Source organism: Impatiens glandulifera, chromosome 6, assembly GCF_907164915.1.
Source record: "Impatiens glandulifera chromosome 6, dImpGla2.1, whole genome shotgun sequence".
Classification (NCBI taxonomy): Eukaryota; Viridiplantae; Streptophyta; class Magnoliopsida; order Ericales; family Balsaminaceae; genus Impatiens; species Impatiens glandulifera.
This window is the reverse complement of record NC_061867.1, coordinates 44,011,699-44,033,295: the sequence shown is the minus strand read 5'-3', so window position 1 is coordinate 44,033,295 and position 21,597 is coordinate 44,011,699. Positions and strand designations below refer to the sequence as shown.

The following is a 21,597-nucleotide window of genomic DNA, read 5'->3' as shown; positions in this document are numbered from 1 at the left end:
GGTCCAATTCTAATTCTTATGTTTGTTAGAAACTTTAATATTAAGAATTGGAATTGAATTAGAATTCCAATGGAATTCAATAAAGTGTAATTTGAGAGTTCTCAATTCCAATCTTTTTAGGTCGGAATTGTAATTCCAAATTAACACGTTTTTCACGTTTTTGACATATTTAACACGTTTTTCACAAATTAAACACGTTTAACACGTTTTCACACATTATCATATTTTTGGCACGTTTAACACGTTTAACGCGTTTTTGGCACGTTTAACACATTTTTCACACATCTAACACGTTTTTTATGTCCTTGACACGTTTAACATGTTTTTGACACGTTTAACACATTTTTCACATTTTGACACATTTTGCACATTTTGTCACGTTTAACAAGTTTTTCACATATTTGGCATGTTTAACACGTTTAACATGTTTTTGACACGTTTAACAAGTTTTCACTTTATGGACACATTTAACACGTTTTTGACATATTTAACACGTTTGTAACACATTAAACACGTTTATCATGTTTTTGACACGTTTTCATGTTTTTGGCACGTTTAACACGTTTTTGGCACGTTTAACGCGTTTTTGGCACGTTTAACAAGTTTTTGACATATATAACACGTTTTTCATGTCCTTGACACGTTTAACACGTTTTTGACATGTTTAACACGATTTTCACGTTTTTAACACGTTTAACATGTTTTTCATATTTTAGCACATTTTGCACGTTTTGGCACGTTTAACAAGTTTTTCACATATTTGACGCGTTTAACACGTCTTTAACATGTTTTGACATGTTTAACACGTTTTTGACACATTTAACACGTTTTTAACACATTAAATATGTTTATCATATTTTTGACACGTTTATCACATTTTTGACACGTTTACCACATTTTTGACACATTTAACACATTTTACACGTTTTGGCGCATTTAACAAGTTTTTCACATATTTGGCACGTTTAACACGTTTTCATGCTTACAACACGTTGAAAACATTATTAACACATTAAACATGCTTAACACGTTGTTGACACGTTTAACACATTTAATACGTTTTTGACATGTTTTTCACATTTTGGTATGTTTAACAAGTTTTTCACTTATTTGGCATGTTTAACGCATTTTTGATACGTTTAACACGTTTTTATGTTTTTGACATGTTTAACACGTTTTTAACACATTAAATACGTTTATCATGTTTTTGGCACGTTATACACATTTTTGAAACGTTTAACACGTTTTCACGTTTTTGGCACGTTTAATACGTTTTTGGCACGTTTAACAAGTTTTGGTATGTTTAACACATTTTTGGCACGTTTAATACGTTTGATAATTTTGGGCACATTTACCACATTTTGACATGTTTAATAGATTTTGGCTCGTTTAACACACTTGTGACATGTTTAAAATGTGTTAAACATGCCAAAAATGTGAAAAACGTGTTAAACGTGCTAAAAAAGTGTTAAACTTGTCAAAATGTGTGAAACGTACCAAAAATGTGTTAAACATTCTAAAAAGTGTAAAACGTGCCAAAAACGTGTTAAACATGAAAAACGTGCCAAAACGTGAAAAACGTGTTGAACGTGTCAAAAATATGTAAAACGTGTTAAACGTGCAAAAAACGTGAATAATGTTAAACGTGTTAAACATATCAAAAACATGCCAAAAACGTGAAAAACGTGTTAAACTTGTCATAACGTGTGAAAATATGTTAAACGTATTAAAATTTTCAAAAACGTGTTAAACATATCAAAAACGTGAAAACATCTTAAACATGTGAAAATGTGTTTTAAGTGTGAAAACGTGTTTTAAGTGTGAAAACGTGTCAAAAATGTGTTTAAACGTGCCAAAACGTGAAAACATGTTAATCTTATCAAAAATGTGAAAAACATGTTAAACGTATTAGAAATGTCAAAAACATGTTAAATGTATCAAAAACATGAAAAATGTGACAAAAACGTTTTAAACGTGAAAAACGTGTTAAACGTGCCAAAACGTGTCAAAAATGTATAAAACGTGTTTGACATGCCAAAAATGTGTTTAACGTGCAAAAAATGTGAAGACATGTTAAACGTGTGAAAAACGTATTAAACATGTCAAAAACATGCCAAAAACTTGAAAAACGTGTTAAACTTGTCAAAATGTGTGAATAACATGTTAAACGTATTAAAAATATCAAAAACGTGTTAAACATACCAAAAACGTGAAAAATATGTTAAACGTGTGAAAATATGTTTTAAGTGTGAAAACGTGTTAAACGTGTAAAAGAGACGTATTAAACATGTCAAAAACGTGTTAAATGTGTTAACATGTCAAAAACATATTAAACGTGCCAAAAACGTGAAAACATATTTAAGAAGTTAACATTTTGAACCAATATTTTATTTTACAAACATAGGAATTGGAATTGAATTACAATTTTATCATTTTCCCAAACATAGGAATTGGAATTGAATTACAATTTTATAATGTTTCCAAACATAAGAATTGAATTGTAATTCAATGCCAATTCTCATGGAATTGGATTTAAAATTCCAATGTCAATTCCAATTCCCCCTCATCAAACACACCCTTAGTGTTTTTGTATGAAATTTAATCTTATTGAATTTTAAATTTTAATTTTTATACAATTATAATATAAAAAATATGCGACTTCAAATGATAAGAATGTATTATGTTTATTGTTTGTATAAGAAATTTAATCTTATTGAATTTAAAATTAACTTTATATAATATTATAGTTATGTTTGAATTTTATTATTATTATTATAAATGTGCTCAATTAAAAATTTGCATTAGTATAATAATTTAGCATATCGGGATAGTTGTGACAATTAAATTCTCAAGTTGAAGTGAATATTTAACTCTTACAAATTATTTGATATTTGAAATTCTTTAAATTTTGGATAATGTAACAATTCATGAGTTTGGAAGTGTTTCTAAGACCTTTTCATGTTTTCAAAAATTTTAAAAATTATCTGGGTTTTAGTCTTTTGGCCAAGGCATGTTTGGTTTGAAACCTTTGAAAAGTGTAAGATTTTGAACCTTTTGAAATGTGTATTGAGCCTTTTTAGCTTCAATTTACTTAAAGAAAAAATCCTTTAGTGTGATAGTTGAGAATTAGTATAAAAGGGATAAGGATAAATAATTCAATTTATACTCTTTTTTTTTTAATCAAAAACATATAAGTCAAATTATTTATAAAATTTCCCTTTTTATTTTAAATTTTTCTACTCTTTTTCTCTTTATTACAACATTTTCTAATAGATTAAATTTTAACTAAAAATATTATAAATAAAACAGCCCTAGTGGGTCATACACGAGATATTGGTTATAGGTAAATTAATTGGTTTAAAATTTTAATTAGGAAAAAAATTGCATTTATAATATTGTGTTATTTTAACTTATTATGAAAATAAGTATAGACTAGCTATCAAAATATTTATTTCGATGATAATTTATGAATATTATTCCTTCTACCAATTTTACTTATTGTCTAATCCCAAATTAAATTACACTATAGAAACAAAATTTTAGCAATGTTATTTGAACAAAGAGTTTAATTATTATATAAATAATAATAGCATCTCTAGTTTAATGTTTTTTTTATTTATTTTAAATTTGAGAAGTTAAAATGATAATTTTGAAAATATGCTAACTTTCTATATTTTAAAACAAATTATTATATAATTTAAATATTTATTTAATAAACATTTATCATTTTCAAAATATATATATATATATATAATATTACATAAATGTAGAAAGAAATAAAAACTGTCATTTCAAGAATAAAAGAATAATTCATTAAATCCAATCTTCTAATTAGAAGAAAAGAAAGTTAGGTAAAGAGCAATTGCCTTCACTACAAAAAAAATATATTTTGCATCGCATATACAGCAACAAAAGTAGTAACTTTTAAAATAATTTGTAATAATTTTGGCGACACATGATAAAATTACAACAAATAATCCATCGATTCTTGAAAATATTGCAGAATGGACCAATCCTATTCCAACGAATTTTTGGCAACCAAAATTTCAACTGAACATTGCAACTTTATTTTTCACGTTATATTTTCAACATATTATTGAACTATATTTTATTTATTTTTTTTCAATAAAATAAATATTTTTCTTTATGCAACTATTTTAAAAAATAATTTGTAATAAATTTTATAACTATTCTTTGTAATAAAGTTTGTAACACTATTGAATATACACCTTTCAAACTTTTTTTGCATCTATTAAATTATGCAACTATTAAACTTTGTAACTATTTTTCAACTTTTATTAAAACATTTTGTGCAATTATTTTGCATCTAAATTAGAAACTATTTATATCAATTTAATTATTTATCTTTGCAACTAATCACCAACATAGAATATAATATTTGACAAAACAATTATAACAACAAACTTATGAACTATTTTGTCTGCAACTATAAATTTATAACAATTTCAATAAATTTTATAAAATAATATAATATTTATATAAGAATAAAATATTTAATAATATTAAAATTAACTATTAATATTAAAATAGAGCCCAAAGTTAATATATTTTTTAACCAAAATCAAAGCTAAAACCATTGTCTTATCTACCAAACATTATCATATTCAAACATTCATCATAAACATACTAAAATGAATTCATATGCACTAAAATCTTAAATTGGCCTATTACGTATATAAGCCATCAATTTCGCTACTTGACCATTCGTCTCAGCAAATTGAGCTTGTAAAGTCTTCATCGTCTCGTGCATGGTCGTGTTCTCCAAATGCATTGCACTTAAAGAATTTCTTAATGTTGTGACTTCATCGATGAGCAGCGAGGTTGACGAACCTTGCATTAAAAGACGACATTTTTGATAATGTCCCAATCCAAATACACGTCCATTATTAGGACCTCCAACGGCTTTCATCCATATATCTTCTTCGGGTGCCTTCTCATTTTCCGGAACATCTTCTTGCTCCTTTTGTAATTCAACATATTTTTCCTGTACATGTTAAAATAATTTTAAAATATTATATAATTATAATAGATTAACTTATATTACTAATAAAAATCATACCACAACAATAGCAGCTCGTTGACCGCTCCATGTACCATCCTTTTTTTTATGTGTTTTTTCAAATATTTCTAGGATAGTTGGTGCTCGGCCAAGGGATATAGTCTATCAATAAGACAAGAGAAAATTAGATTAAAAGAATATAATTATAAGTTATTAGTAAAAATTATAAAATATGAATGAATAAGTACTTACTAGTCTTCTTCTATGCTCTTGTAAGCTAATTGAGCCACCACAATATACTGCTCCCCCATTTTTTGAGTAAAAATCACGAGATTGTTTTGCCTTTTTACATCTCTCTAAGTATGTTGTATCTTTGAATTTATCGAGCATTTTTGCCCAATCTTCTGGCATTACATGCATGGGTTTTTTTAAAGTCTTTTTGGCCCTTGTGACAAAGCTCCTAATCTTCATGCTAGCTTTTCGTTTAAAAAATTTATATATTTGTACCTCATGAATCGGTTGCCAAGTAAAGTATTGCTACAATCATATACATTCAATAAAAATAATTAATAATCAGCAGCTTATCCAATAAAAATCAAGCATATCACTGTTTAAAAATATTTACTATATTTCCTTTGAATACTTGTAATTCTCTATTTTATTAAATAAATCCATAACAGAAAAAAAAAAGCATTAAGTAGTTATAAAAATAATTAATAAACTTATCCAATAAAAATAAAACAAATCACCTATGTTTAAAAATATTTAATATTCTTTTAATTCTTGTAATTGTGTGTAATTAAATAAATCCAATTATTTAGCAGGAAAATACATTAATTAGTTATAAAAATAACTAATAACCTTATCCAATAAAAATCAATTCTCTGTTGAATTAAATAAATCCAATTATGTAGAATATTTTTTTTTAATTTCCCCATTAGTTCGGTCATAATAAGGTATGCTTATTATAACATATCTAGGGTATTAGGTATGCATAGTACTATAACAGAGGGTATATAATGGATAAGAGATAGATAAAAGAGATATTAAAGATGGAAGGAAAAAGTGAAAAATCTAGAATGCTTAGAGATGAGAAACAAACTTATCTTTCACATTTAATACAATTAACCTAACTATTACTCTATTTATAATAAAGTTGCAAATCAATTAATTATTAAAAACTAAAATGATCTATTAAGTAATTGGTGCATACCTTAAAATAACACCACCATAAGTCTTTAATATCTTGGGGTATTTGACTCCAATTGAGATATGAACCCCTCCATAAACTAGTGATAGTGGAATTGACATGACGTGTAACATCCGGAGTAGTTCTACATAAAAGTAAAACAATCAAAAAGAAATAACACGAACAATAGTGTAATCATAATCTGATGGAACTATTAATATATTTGCATACTTACGTTTCTCCATCGGGAGCAATTTCTACAACTCCAAGCATATTCTTTTGGTGAACTTATATTCCATCTATTTCATTCATCTCATTCCCATTATTCATTCCATTCATCTCATTCCCATCATTCATATCATCATTCAAATCATTCCCATCATTCATCTCATTCACTTGTTGTGATGGTGACTGTGTTGTATCAGAATCGTTAGGTTGAAATGGAATTATCGTTTCAGGTATTCTAGTTGGTTGTACCATAGTTTGAGTATTAGGAATTTGGGAAGAAAATGTGAAAGAAGGACCACTAGCTACATTATTATAATTTGTGGGCTTCTTCTTGGGTGTCACCTATTAATGCACATAACAAAATATCAATTAATCATAAGATAATTAATTTATTTGAAAAGTCATCATTCAAAATATATATACCTTTTTTGAAGAGACTCCAGAAATGTCTTGGGAAGGATTATCACAATTTGTTAACTTGCAACCACCACCAAATTTGCGTGGATGACCACGCCTAGTCATTATTATTTTTCTTTAAAACAAAAAATCAATAATCAATCCATATGTTTCTAAAAACTTTATTGCAACAAAAAATTAATGTTCATTTCTATTTCAAAATTTTAACGTAAAAATCTATCTATAATGCACTTTAGTTTGCAAAAAGATATAATAGCTTTCATTCTATAATACATTATTATCTATTCAAGAATATTTACAGTAAGTTTGAATTTTAGATCATTTATTTGTTTGATAACAAAAAATAAGGAAATAAAATATAATTATAGTTATAATACCATTTCAAAATAAGAATAATAGAATTAAACTTAAATATATATATATATATATATATATATATCAAGATAATATAGCCAAATTTCTAGTTATAAAAGTTTATTTTTACTAATGTATATCAAAGTTTTCAATTTTCCCTAAAATTTTCATAGTTAGTTACTAATTCTACTAATAGAAAAGCAGGGAGGAGATAACCCATTTAGATTTCAGCCTAGAAGACTAGTAAAAGAAAAAATGAAGAATATCATATATTTCGGAGCAAAATTAGTTGTCAATATATTATTAAGTAAGAATTTCTTTCACATAATGGATATAATTAGACCTAAAACTGCCGTTCTCAGATTTGCATACATATGTTTGATCATCCAGATTTGCATACTCATGAATATATATATATAGTTCTCACATACTTAAATATATAAATTAACAATAAAATCAAAACTTAGTATCAAATGAATCACTCATATAATAGATGTAAATTATGAATTAGATGTATTTACCTCATTGAAAGATAGACTGCCCGCTAAAGATATCTTTAGGAAAGATGAAGATGAGACATTGAAAACATTTTTTTGAAATAACTTCCATGTTTTCTATACTGGTTTAGTGCACGAAATAATCCAATACTTTTTGAACCGTAAAAAAAGATTTTTTTTGGTTGGCCGAACCCCTACCTAGATCCAATAAATAAATAAGTATCTTAAAAAACATATAAGAACAAAATAATACAAAACTCTTTATACAATAATATAAAAAACTGATAAAAAAGAAACATCAATATTGAAAATAAACAGAACACTTAGATGGCATACTAAAACAAAAACAAACTTGTTTTTGTTTTAGTATGCCATCTAAGTGTTCTGTTTATTTTCAATATTGATGTTTCTTTTTTATCAGTTTTTTATATTATTGTATAAAGAGTTTTGTATTATTTTGTTCTTATATGTTTTTTAAGATACTTATTTATTTATTGGATCTAGGTAGGGGTTCGGCCCAAAAAAAAAAACTTGTTTAAAAAAATTATAAAACTTATATTTATCTACTAATTTTATTCATAATTTTCTTATTATTTTTTTAAGTCCACTTCAAAAAAAATTTAAGAACACCCCCACGAAAACATTATTAGTTCCCATTCCATTTCCCACACAATATACAATATGCAACATGGATGGTAGTGTGTGAATAATCAAAGAATTTCGTGATTAAATGAAAATGAATTTTCAAGTTAAAAAAATCTTTTAGTATCACTAGTAGAACAGTTTTTCTATCACTAAATAACAATTATGTAAAAGTAGTGATGTTTTTATTTTATATTTTTGTTATTCGTATTAGTAATAATAGTTCATATTTTATTTTTCTATAAGAAACAACTATTAACATAAACATAATAAAATAGACACTTTCAAATATTCTTAGACGTGAATAATTCTAATTTTTATTTCCAAAGATAAAAGAGAATTAGAAACATAATTCATCCAACAATTTAAATTAAAACCTTCTATGATTCTATCATGTGGTGTTTCTTCCAACTTTCTTCCAACATTTTTCAAACTCTGAAATAAATAAACAATTCATTAATATAAAATACACAAAACTAAATTAGAATTATTAATGTACTAAACTAATGATTTGTATGATAAGTACTCACATATCACAGTTAGTCTTAGGATCAATAGGGATATTAGTGGAAAGGCGACAAAGAGGGACAATAGCTTTAGCATTTTTCAAATTAATTTGAAATTGTCCAGAAGTAAAAACCGCCTTAATACACCGACAAATTGCTTGGCGATCGGGTCTGGATCCAGCTGCAATTCTGTCAAGACCTTGGGCAGCCGAGCAACATTGTGGGCTCGGAGTGGCAGGACCGGGTGCTCTAAAAAACGAAAGACACGGAAGTAAAGGCGTGATTGCTTGTTGACATGTAACAACACCAGACGTGTGATCAATCATGGTTGTTGCAATGGCTAAAGCAAAGAAAAAACAAACAATGACATTCTTATTCATTTTAACAACTAATCTTTTAGAGAAATATGTGTTATTCTTGGTGAAGATGAGTTTTGTTATTCTATAACCAAATCTCTATTTATAATGTTTTGGAGAGGATAATTAATAAAAATAAATCAAAACGGTCTACTGAAATCAAATATGATAATATAAATTTTATCGTTTAATTCTTTTAAAAAGCCTTAAATTGCAACATAATGATGATAAATATTTGTTTGTAACGGAAGAAAATTGAATAGAACTTTAATTTTTAAATAGATTACCATATTTAAGATTAAAACAACCAAATAAGTCGTTACATAAAAATATACCATCAATTTGGATGGTAATTAATTAAATTAAATTAAATTAAATTAACTAACTATATAATATATATATTAAGATTATATATCCATTAGAATATTATAACACTAAGATTAATATGGATTAAAATATTAATTTGTTTGAAGAAAAACAATTAAGACAGGCTTAATAAGAAAAATGTCTTAACTCATCCTGTTATTATTTTATAAACAAATTTTTAAGAACAATGTTAATTGAAGTATATAAATATTATGTGATAAATTATAGTTTATCAATCCTTTATTTTATGAACTATATGTCATTTACATTTTTCAACTAATTATAAAAAAAAATATGCAACTAATTATCAAGATTCAACACTAGTTAAAACTAGTATGTATCCCGTGCATTTGCAAGAGTAATAATATAAAAAAATCGTGAAAAAATATTACGGTAAAAAATTTATGCGCGGGTCAACTCACAATCCGACCCGACCCAAGTATCCATTTACTCTCATATATATCCAAATTAACCACAGCTCTCGATCCGACATTCTGGACACTTTAAAACTTAAGCATCATTATATATATATATAGTTAAAAAGTTGAACTTATATTTTTAAAATGTCACGCGTTTATCAAATTTTGGGTTGAATTTGAAATATAAAGTGTTATTAGTCTAATTGGTTAAAATATAGTATTTGTTTTGTTAGGTTGCAAGTTCGAACCATACCTATAGCATTTTTTATTTTATTTTTAACCGCTTTAAATTTATTGGCGGGACAACACATAATCCGACCCAAGTATCCATTTACTCTCACATATATCTAAGTTAACCACAACTCTCGACCCGACAATCCGGACACTAGATCAAACCCAAGCCAATTCACTAGATCCATATTTCTACACTCTGCTCACTAAAGCTATTGTTGCCAAAACAAAATTCAACAACACAAACCAATTTACACGAAACAGCAAACCTCGGGTAATTAAACATTTGCAACCCTTAGATGAATCAGTTGAGCAAAAAAGAACAAGAACAAAAAAAAAGGAAAAACCTTTGCATTCTTCCCAAACATTTCTTACACATCCATTAAGCTTGAATAATAACATGAGAATCTCTTCCTTTCACCTCCCAATATGTTCTTGCATTTTGGAAATTCATTCTTCTTTTGCTGCCATCGAAGAAGTAGATTCTGCTGGTAAAGAAGCATTTACATCTCATTTGTCACCCAAATGTTGGAATTTTTAAATTAATTCTATAAATTCTATTAATGAATGGAAATTAGAATATGGGTAATAAAATTAAATCAATTTCATGTGAAATTCAAATGTGAATTATAGGATGAAATTTGATCCAAATGTTTGAATTAATTAATTTAAATTAATTAATCAAAATGCCTTGATGACCAATTAACAAAATGTTGTTAATTTGTAGTGTGACTTACTTGAGTTTGTTATTATTATTAATTGTTATGATAATTTAATATTATTATTAACAGATTAAAAAACCATGTAACGTGAGTATTGCAAAATAAATGTCTTCATTAATTTTGGCAAACAATTATCCTTCATTAAGAAGAAATATTAAGGCAAATGAAGAGGCAAGCAATGCCAACCGTTGGATCAATTGATGATTTAATTAACAGTTTATTATTTCAACAATCTAAATAGGCATTCTATCCCACACCATTCGATGGACAAAAAACCACATCACTTCTTCATTTTCATTCTTTCTCACTCTAGAATTCCAAAAGTCTTCTTCTTGTTTGTGAGTGTTCTTCGAGTTCCGTGTTCGATTTTTCCGTTGAAACCCGGTGATAGTTCAGGTACTTTATCAAGCTCGTTGTGTAGTGATTTCGGTGCTGAATCACTACTAGATTCATTGTACCCTGGGAGACAGCCATTTGTGATAAGCTCTAGCACATGGGGAGACGGTGGAACTGTTTTAAGGGAAATGTGCTAAGCACATGCCTCGAATCAACAATTTATTCGGTGATATTGTTTTTCATATATTTTATTTATTTCATCTATTTGTAACACAATTTATATATATATTTATGTTATTTCAAAACAAGATTTCTAACAATCTTAAAACAGTTTCTTTGTGCTAAGCTATTTAAGAGCTTGCACCATCGAATATATTTTTTGTCTTTGATGTTTCAGAAATACGAGTCGCGGTGTTGCGGAAGAGATGATGTTCATTTCGAAAAAATGAAAAAGATTCATCTTAAGGAATCAACAAATAAAGATAAGTCTTTATTACATATAAATATGTTTGATTATTAACACATATGTTCTTATGCTGTTAAAGCTTAGTTTTATAAGCTAATATATTTTGATAGGAAAATTTTCTCAAGAAACATTAATTTGTATATATTCATTATACAAATGTTATATAGAAAATAAATTAGAACACAATAATTTAATTTGTTCTAGTCTTATTTAAAGATTTGTTTGGTTATTAAAATTATTAATAATAATGAATGAAAATAAGAAAGTAACTAATATGTTAACTTTCAATTTTTATAAAATTTATGGTGTTAAAATTAATTATAATTGAAACATATGGTTTCAGTTTTAAAATAATTAATTATAATATATACCTTCTTTTTAATTAAACAATATAATTAATAAGAATATGGTAGGATGATTTAATAAATAAAGAGAGATGATATCTTTATTTATACATTGTTTTATATATTACATTTTATTATGGTAATAAGTTATGGTTTTAAATGGGTATATATTGTTTGACAGAGTTTAAGTCAAAAAGAAGAGAAAATTAAGTTTCTCTAAAAAGAAGACAAAAGGTCATAAAAGCGGTACAACAATGAAATGGCGCATTGGTGCAGTGGTTCAAAGTTCAGACGCAATGGTGCGTGATGGAAGGGAGGTCCCCTGTTCAAATCCAACTGATAAGATGATTTCTTTTGTAGAAATCAGACGTGATAAAATGACATTAGTCATTTACGTTGATTTCTTTTATAGAAATCGGACGTGATAAAATGACACTAGTCATTTACGGTGGAACCATTCAAATTTCTTGTATAGAAATTATTAGATGAATGGAGCCAATGATTTCTTTCATAGAAATCTGATGTGTTATAAAATGACACTAGTCATTTATGTTGAAACCATTCCAATTTCTTTTGTAGAAATTATGAGTTGAATGGGGGTAGTCAATGATTTCTTTTTATAGAAATCAGATTTGTTAAAATGACTTTAGTCATTGATATTAAAACCATTTCAATTTCTTGTGTATAAATTATGAGTTGAATGTGTAGTCAATGATTTCTTGGTAGAAATCAGACTCGTTAAAATGACTCTATCCATTAATGTTGGAGATGAATGATGTAGTTAATGATTTCTTTATAGAAATCAGACTTGAGTCATTGATGTGAAAATCATTATAATTTCTTGTGTAAAAATTATTAAATGAAATGAAATAGGGCACTATAGAAATTATGTGATTCATAATGACAGAAAATGAAGGTCATATGTATAATGAGATTAAATAAGTTATTTGTTTTAGAACTTATTCTAATCATGCATTTAAATAGACATGACTATGTTAGTCGAAATTTTCTTCGCAAAAATTGTCTCGGTGAGAACAATCTACTAAGATTTATTTTGAACATGCATAGTCGCTTCACGCCGATTATTGTTCAAAACATGGCAATGTAAGTGCTTCGGTTAATATATGAAATATATTTGATTATGTGCTAATTGATTATTAATATAAATCATGCATATTAGCTAATAATATGATGATTCATGTTATTCATAATAAGTATGATTATCTAGAAATTTATATATATATATATAAATTAAGATTTATTTTCTATCTATTTTTATTTTAATAGATAATTTTGAAATTTGTCACAAATCATGTGTTCTTTAATTGGCAAAAAATTGTTATAGAATGTTAAAGGTCATCTAATTAATTAAGAAACGAATAATTGATGACATGAATATTTATTTTTATAATTAGTTAGTTTTATATTCGATTAAAGATAAATGATCAACATTCTAATTAAGTGTAATAATTAATATTCTAATTAATTATTATGTATTTTTTAAACGGTATTTTAATGATAAATGAAATTGTATATATATTTGTTTAATAATATATGACATATTATTTATTTGATTACGTTTCTATGTTATTGACTATATATATTATAGTTGTTTTGTTGTGGTAACAAAAATTCATAAAGCAATAATATACAATATCATATATATGGATATATTAATTTTGTTTTAATATAATATATTTGATATACATTGTTCATCGCATCATTAAGACTTACTTAATTTGATAATTTTGAAATCAAATAATTACAAGAAAAGTCTTGTTTGATTTGAGAATAATGTGGCAAACGTGCCGATATTGCGGTATGCAAACGTGCAACCGAAAATAAATGTTTAAGCGGCTTTGGCCAAAGATGCTTGAAATATTATGATTTCTTTTGTAGAAATCATGTGATATGGTGAATATTTATTTGATTAAATATTCTAATTTCTTTTATATAAATTAAGTGTTGAAATAAATATTTTAATTGATTAAATTTCTTATGTGGAGATTATGTGAAGAATGATTTATATATGAATAAACATTCTAATCTCTTGTATAGAAATTATATTTTATTCAATTAATTATTTATGATATAGTTATCTTATTCATATAAGTATAACAAAAGAATTTTGTAAAAGAATTGTGTGACAATTTATTGATTAGAAAATCATTGATTTAAATTATACAAATATGTGTGATTTAAAAAGGATACCAACACGAATGTGGGGGCAAATATTTTTATTGATTATAACACAAAAATGATTGTGTATATTATGATAAATGTTAAAATAATTTGTTGTTAGAGAAACATGTTCTCTATAAAAGATAAAGTTGCGCAACTTTATAAAAAGAAATAAAATAACAAGAAATGTCTTGTTTATATTTGCTAAGTTGGTGTTCAAATCGATATTTTAGATTTGAGGATTTTGAAATCAAGAAACGTGTCATATTTTGACATTATTTTCATAAAATTTTGAAGAACCAATGTCTTCAAAAGAATTTTATGAAATAAATGAAAAAGAAAGTTTATAAAGTCTTGATATGACTTATAACAAATTTTATAATAATGATATGAAAATTTGATCATACTTTTATTAAAAAGTGGATGTGACAATTATATATATCATGAAGACAATGAAAATTATTTCATTACGTGTCTTTTGTACGATATTTTTATCGTTGAAAATTACGATAAAAATGATTAAATCCATAAAGGATATGAATTGCACTAAACGAAATATCATGTTATTATCAAATGATATATTGATATTATTAAATGAAAGACTTTACGTCTTTAAGTGAATATGTTTACACTTAGAAGTGCAATCTACGTATGAAAATCTTTTAAGAAATTTATGATGGATAGATTAAACGGTATAATCTATATTTTTGACTTATGTTGAAAAATAAAATATTTTTATGTAAAATATATAATCGTTTACATGAAGGCAGAATAGTTCAAAGACATTTTGTCTACTAGTTAGCCAAGTAAACAATATTTTCATAAAATATTAAATGATAAGCATGTACGAATGACTATGCTTCTTATTAGAAGATATTCCAAGGTTAACTAAAAATGTACTAACATAAATTTCTAATTATTGTGATAGTAATTAGAAATTGGACAAGCTTAGAGTCAATGACAAGTCTAGACACACACGTCTTAGACGTAATGTCATTAGACTATACTCTCTAATGGAGTTATCAAATTTGACTATGTAAGTCAAAGATAACATTGTGGATCCACTAATCAGATTATTGAATAGAGAGATAGTTTGGAGTCTTTTGAGACATTAGCCTACTATAAGTTGGTATGAAGGAAAACCCAACCTATGCAGACTGGAGATCCCAAGAACTAGGTTCAATGGGACAACCTAATTGTACTAACTTGGAAAGTTATTGTTGAGGATTAATCCTATAACAAAACAATATATATTTTGACGAGGATAAGTATATTGCTTTTAATGATTCTTTGTGAGCAAAGAGATCACCTATGTGAGGGAGAAGTGGGGCCGCTTCGAAAGAATTGCATGGCTCAATTCTAGACCCTCTCACAGAACCAGGCGCGTGTTCCATGGCCAAAACGGACACAACCATGAGAGCTTGACATGTATCAGAGAGAATTCTATGTGAAAGTGTGTAATCGTTTACACAAATGGCAGAATAGTTCAAGGACATCGAGTCTACTAATCGGCTAGTAAAGTTATATACTTTCATAAGGGAAGGTTCAAAGGGTTACACCTACCTATCCTATGTAGAATTCAACTGTTGAACCTTTCACCGGGTTAATCTTTCAATTTCCATTAATGTGGGGGATTGTTAGAATTTTTAAATTAATTCTATAAATTCTATTAATGAATGGAAATTAGAATATGGGTAATAAAATTAAATCAATTTCATGTGAAATTCAAATGTGAATTATAGGATGAAATTTGATCCAAATGTTTGAATTAATTAATTTAAATTAATTAATCAAAATGCCTTGATGACCAATTAACAAAATGTTGTTAATTTGTAGTGTGACTTACTTGAGTTTGTTATTATTATTAATTGTTATGATAATTTAATATTATTATTAACAGATTAAAAAACCATGTAACGTGAGTATTGCAAAATAAATGTCTTCATTAATTTTGGCAAACAATTATCCTTCATTAAGAAGAAATATTAAGGCAAATGAAGAGGCAAGCAATGCCAACCGTTGGATCAATTGATGATTTAATTAACAGTTTATTATTTCAACAATCTAAATAGGCATTCTATCCCACACCATTCGATGGACAAAAAACCACATCACTTCTTCATTTTCATTCTTTCTCACTCTAGAATTCCAAAAGTCTTCTTCTTGTTTGTGAGTGTTCTTCGAGTTCCGTGTTCGATTTTTCCGTTGAAACCCGGTGATAGTTCAGGTACTTTATCAAGCTCGTTGTGTAGTGATTTCGGTGCTGAATCACTACTAGATTCGTTGTACCCTGGGAGACAGCCATCTGTGATAAGCTCTAGCACATGGGGAGACGGTGGAACTGTTTTAAGGGAAATGTGCTAAGCACATGCCTCGAATCAACAATTTATTCGGTGATATTGTTTTTCATATATTTTATTTATTTCATCTATTTGTAACACAATTTATATATATATTTATGTTATTTCAAAACAAGAAACAAAATTCAACAACACAAACCAATTTACACGAAACAGCAAACCTCGGGTAATTAAACATTTGCAACCCTTAGATGAATCAGATCATCTCCAACCCAAAAACCCATTCTCAAACTCAAAATGCAGTAAATGTCCCATCAAACAGTAATTCATCTCCAACCCAAAAATTCATTTTCAAACTCAAAAGAATATTTTTAGAATATTCTCCTTTACACACTTTTTCAATTTTACCTATATATTTATCAACTTTACAAATTAAACCCTAATATTTTTCAAAATCACACTCATTAAATAAAATGAATTATAAATCAATAATTTATACACATAAAAAAAACAAATTAAACCTCATTAAATAAACAAACACAAATTATACTATACTAACAATAAAATTATATCAAAGCAAATATTATTAAAAAACAAATTAAATATTATTAAATAAACTCAATTACACTACATAAATAAAAAAAATGATATCAAAACAAATATTATTAAATTATTTTGTTATTTTTTAGTTTTTTTATCAATGTTATTCATTATTAAATTTATGATATTTAAAAAATATTAATATTAATAAAAAGAAAATGATAAAAATAAAACATAAAAAACATATCAATAATTATATAAAATATGAAATATATAAGATTAACATAATAATATAGTTAGAGGACCATTTTGTTTCTTAAAAAAATTTTGAGTATGTGAATAGTAAATACTCAAATTTGGGTTTTTATCTGAGAGAAAATGGGTATAAACCCATTTTGGGTTTTGTTTTAGAGGTGGGTTGGAGGAGAAAAACTTATTTTGGGGGTCATTTTGCAGTTGGGTTGGAGTTGCCCTCAGTTGAGCAAAAAAGAACAAGAACAAAAAAAAAGGAAAAACCTTTGCATTCTTCCCAAACATTTCTTACACATCCATTAAGCTTGAATAATAACATGAGAATCTCTTCCTTTCACCTCCCAATATGTTCTTGCATTTTGGAAATTCATTCTTCTTTTGCTGCCATCGAAGAAGTAGATTCTGCTGGTAAAGAAGCATTTACATCTCATTTGTCACCCAAATACTTGATCGAAACTCGGAAAGCAATCTATAATAGATCATAGTTATTTCATCCATAGTCCTGCCGATGGCATAGCATATACCCATCCAAGTACAACCTGAACTGACTGCCAAGATAGAAACCATGTTGGTCAAATTAGGTTATAAGTGTTAACAGGCTACAAAATAAAAACATCTAAGGTGCTGTTAGGTACTTGTCTTTGCCCTTGCATCGTGATAACATACCTAACATCTAATATGATTAATTTGTGTATGAAATTTAATCTTATTGAATTTTAATTTTTATACAATTATAATATAAAAAATATGCGAGTTCAAATGATAATAATGTATTATGTTTTTTGTTTGTATAAGAAATTTAATCTTATTGAATTTAAAATTAATTTTATATAATATTATAGTTATGTTTGAATTTTATTATTATTATTATAAATATGCTCAATTAAAAATTTGCATTAGTATAATAATTTAGCATATTAGGATAGTTGTGACAATTAAATTCTCAAGTTGAAATGAATATTTAACTGTTACAAATTATTTGATATTTGAAATTCTTTAAATTTTGGATAATGTAACAATTCATGAGTTTGGAAGTGTTTCTAAAACCTTTTCATGTTTTTAAAATTTTTAAAAATTATCTGGGTTTTAGTCTTTTGGCCAAGGCATGTTTGGTTTGAAACCTTTGAAAAGTGTAAGATTTTGAACATTTTGAAATGTGTATTGAACTTTTTTAGTTTTAATTTATTTAAAGAAAAAAAAATCCTTTAATGTGATAGTTGAGAATTAGTATAAAAGGGATAAGGATAAATAATTCAATTTAATTTACTTTTTCTCTTTATTACAACATTTTCTAATAGATAAAATTTTAACTAAAAATATTATAAAAAAAAAACAGCCCCAGTGGGTCATACACTTTTTTTTAATACCTCTTAGATGAGATATTGGTTATAGGTAAATTAATTGGTTTAAAATTTTAATTAGGAAAAAAATTGCATTTAAAATATTGTATTAATTTAACTTATTAAGAAAATAAGTATAGACTAGCTATCAAAATATTTATTTCGATGATAATTTATGAATATTATTATTCCTTCTACCAATTTTACTTATTTTCTAATCCCAAATTAAATTACACTATAGAAACAAAATTTTAGCAATGTTATTTGAACAAAGAGTTTAATTATTATATAAATAATAATAGCATAACTCTGGTTTAATGTTTTTTTTTTGTTTTTTTTTAATTTGAAAAGTTAAAATGATAATTTTGAAAATATGCTAACTTTCTATATTTAAAATTTTTTTATTTAATATACATTTATCATTTTCAAAATATATATATATATATATATATATATATATATATATATATATATATATAATATTACATAAATGTAGAAAGAAAGAAAAAAACTGTTATTTCAAGAATAAAAGAATAATTCATTAAATCCAATCTTCTAATTAGAAGAAAATAAATTTTGTAAAGAGCAATTGCCTTGTTTTTGTTTTAGCATGCCTTTTAAGTGTTCTATTTATTTTCAATATTGATGTTTCTTTTTTATCAGTTTTTTATATTATTGTGCAGAGAGTTTTGTATTATTTTGTTGTTTTTTAGATACTCATTTATTTATTGGATCTAGGTAGGGATTCGGCCCACAAAAAACAATTTTTTTTTTTTCGGTTCAAATTTGACTATATATATTATTTTCTTAAAGAATTTTAATATACTTTAATGTTTTCTTATTTAATTATTAAAAAAAATTATAAAATTAATATTTCTGTATTAATTTTATTCAGAATTTTCTTATAATTATTTTAAGTCCACTTCAAAAAAATTTTAAGCCCACCCAATAAAATTTGGAGTTCCGTACCTTAACTATTTATAGAGTTTACATTATTAGTTACCATTCCATTTCCCACACAATATACAATATGCAACATGGTAGTGTGTGAACAATCAAAAAATTTCGTGATTAAATGAAAAGGAATTTTCAAATTAAAAAAATCTTGTAGTATCACTAGTAGAACATTTTTTCTATCACTAAATAACAATTATGTAAAAATAGTGATGTTTTTATTTTATATTTTTGTTATTGGTATTGGTAATATTAGTTAATATTTTATTTTTCTATTAGAAACAACTATTAACATAAACATAATAAAATAGACACTTTGAAATATTCTTAAACGTGAATAATTCTAATTTTTATTTCCAAAGATAAAAAGAGAATAGAAACCTAATTCATCCAACAATTTAAATTAAAACCTTCTATGATTCTATCATGTGGTGTTTCTTCCAACTTTCTTCCATTTTTCAAACTCTGCAATAAATAAACAATTCATTAATATAAAATACACAAAAATAAATTAGAATTACTAATGTACTAGAAATAATGATTTGTATGATAAGTACTCACATATCACAGTTAGTCTTCGGATCAATAGGGATATTAGTGGAAAGGCGACAAAGAGGCACAATAGCTTTAGCATTTTTCAAATTAATTTGAAATTGTCCAGAAGTAAAAACCGCCTTAATACACCGACAAATTGCTTGGCGATCGGGTCTGGATCCAGCTGCAATTCTGTCAAGACCTTGGGCAGCCGAGCAACATTGTGGGCTCGGAGTGGCAGGACCGGGTGCTCTAAAAAACGAAAGACACGGAAGTAAAGGCGTGATTGCTTGCTGACATGTAACCACACCAGACGTGTGATCAATCACGGTTGTTGCAATGGCTAAAGCAAAGAAAAAACAAACAATGACATTCTTATTCATTTTAACAACTAATCTTTTAGAGAAATATGTGTTATTCTTGATAAAGATGAGTTTTATTATTCTATAACCAAATCTCTATTTATAATGTTTTGGAGAGGATAATTAATAAAAATAAATCAAAACTGTCTACTGAAATCAAATATGATAATATAAATCTTATCGTTTAATTCTTTTAAGTAGCCTTAAATTGCAACATAATGATGATAAATATTTGTTTGTAACCGAAGAAAATTGAACAGAAGTAATTAAATAAATTTATTTTTTAAATAGATTACCATATTTAATATTAAAACAACCAAATAAGTCGTTACATAAAAATATACCATCAATTTGGATGGCAATTAATTAACAAATTAAATTCAATTATCTAACTATATAATATATATTAAAATTATATATCCACTAGAATATTATAACACTAAGATTAATATGGATTAAAATATTTGTTCAACTAATTATAAAAAAAAAATATGCAACTAATTATCAAGATTCAACACTAGTTAAAATTAGATTGAGACACAGAGATTTAAAAAGAGGCATTGAAGAAATATTAGTGGAGGACTGCTTTGTCCATGAAAGATGGGTAACTTGTATATTCATATACTATTTAAAAAAAAAAAGAATTAAGAAAAAAAGTTAGTTTGAGATACATGAATTTGTGAAAATAAATAATTTTAAATTCTTGTTTACAAAAAGAAATAAAAATATATAAGTTTGTAAATGTTGTTTTAAACTCGTAACCTCAACGAGAATATATATATATATATTATATTATCAGCAAAGACATTATATTTACATGAAATATGAATTATAGTTTTAAAAATATAAATAAATATATATGTAGTTCTATATATTATCTACTTAATTCTTAAGTGTACATTGTGTATGTGAGTTATAACTTTTACTCTATATAAATTAATTTTATTTTTTTAGTTATGTCATATTTTATTTATGTAGTTTCCTTTAATTGCTGAATAGAAAAAATACTCATATTAATCGGTGTTTTTTTTTTTTATTATT

At 25.8% G+C, this 21,597-nt stretch overlaps 1 protein-coding gene across 1 annotated transcript; it reads right to left on the bottom strand.

Annotated features, from left to right (window-relative positions):
* Nucleotides 1–8,873: 8,873 nt before the first annotated feature.
* LOC124943662 (non-specific lipid-transfer protein 1-like) lies at nucleotides 8,874–9,233 on the bottom strand. The gene has a single exon (XM_047484139.1). It carries the CDS (start codon nucleotides 9,231–9,233, stop codon nucleotides 8,874–8,876), a length of 360 nt encoding a protein of 119 aa, XP_047340095.1.
* Nucleotides 9,234–21,597: the final 12,364 nt, after the last annotated feature.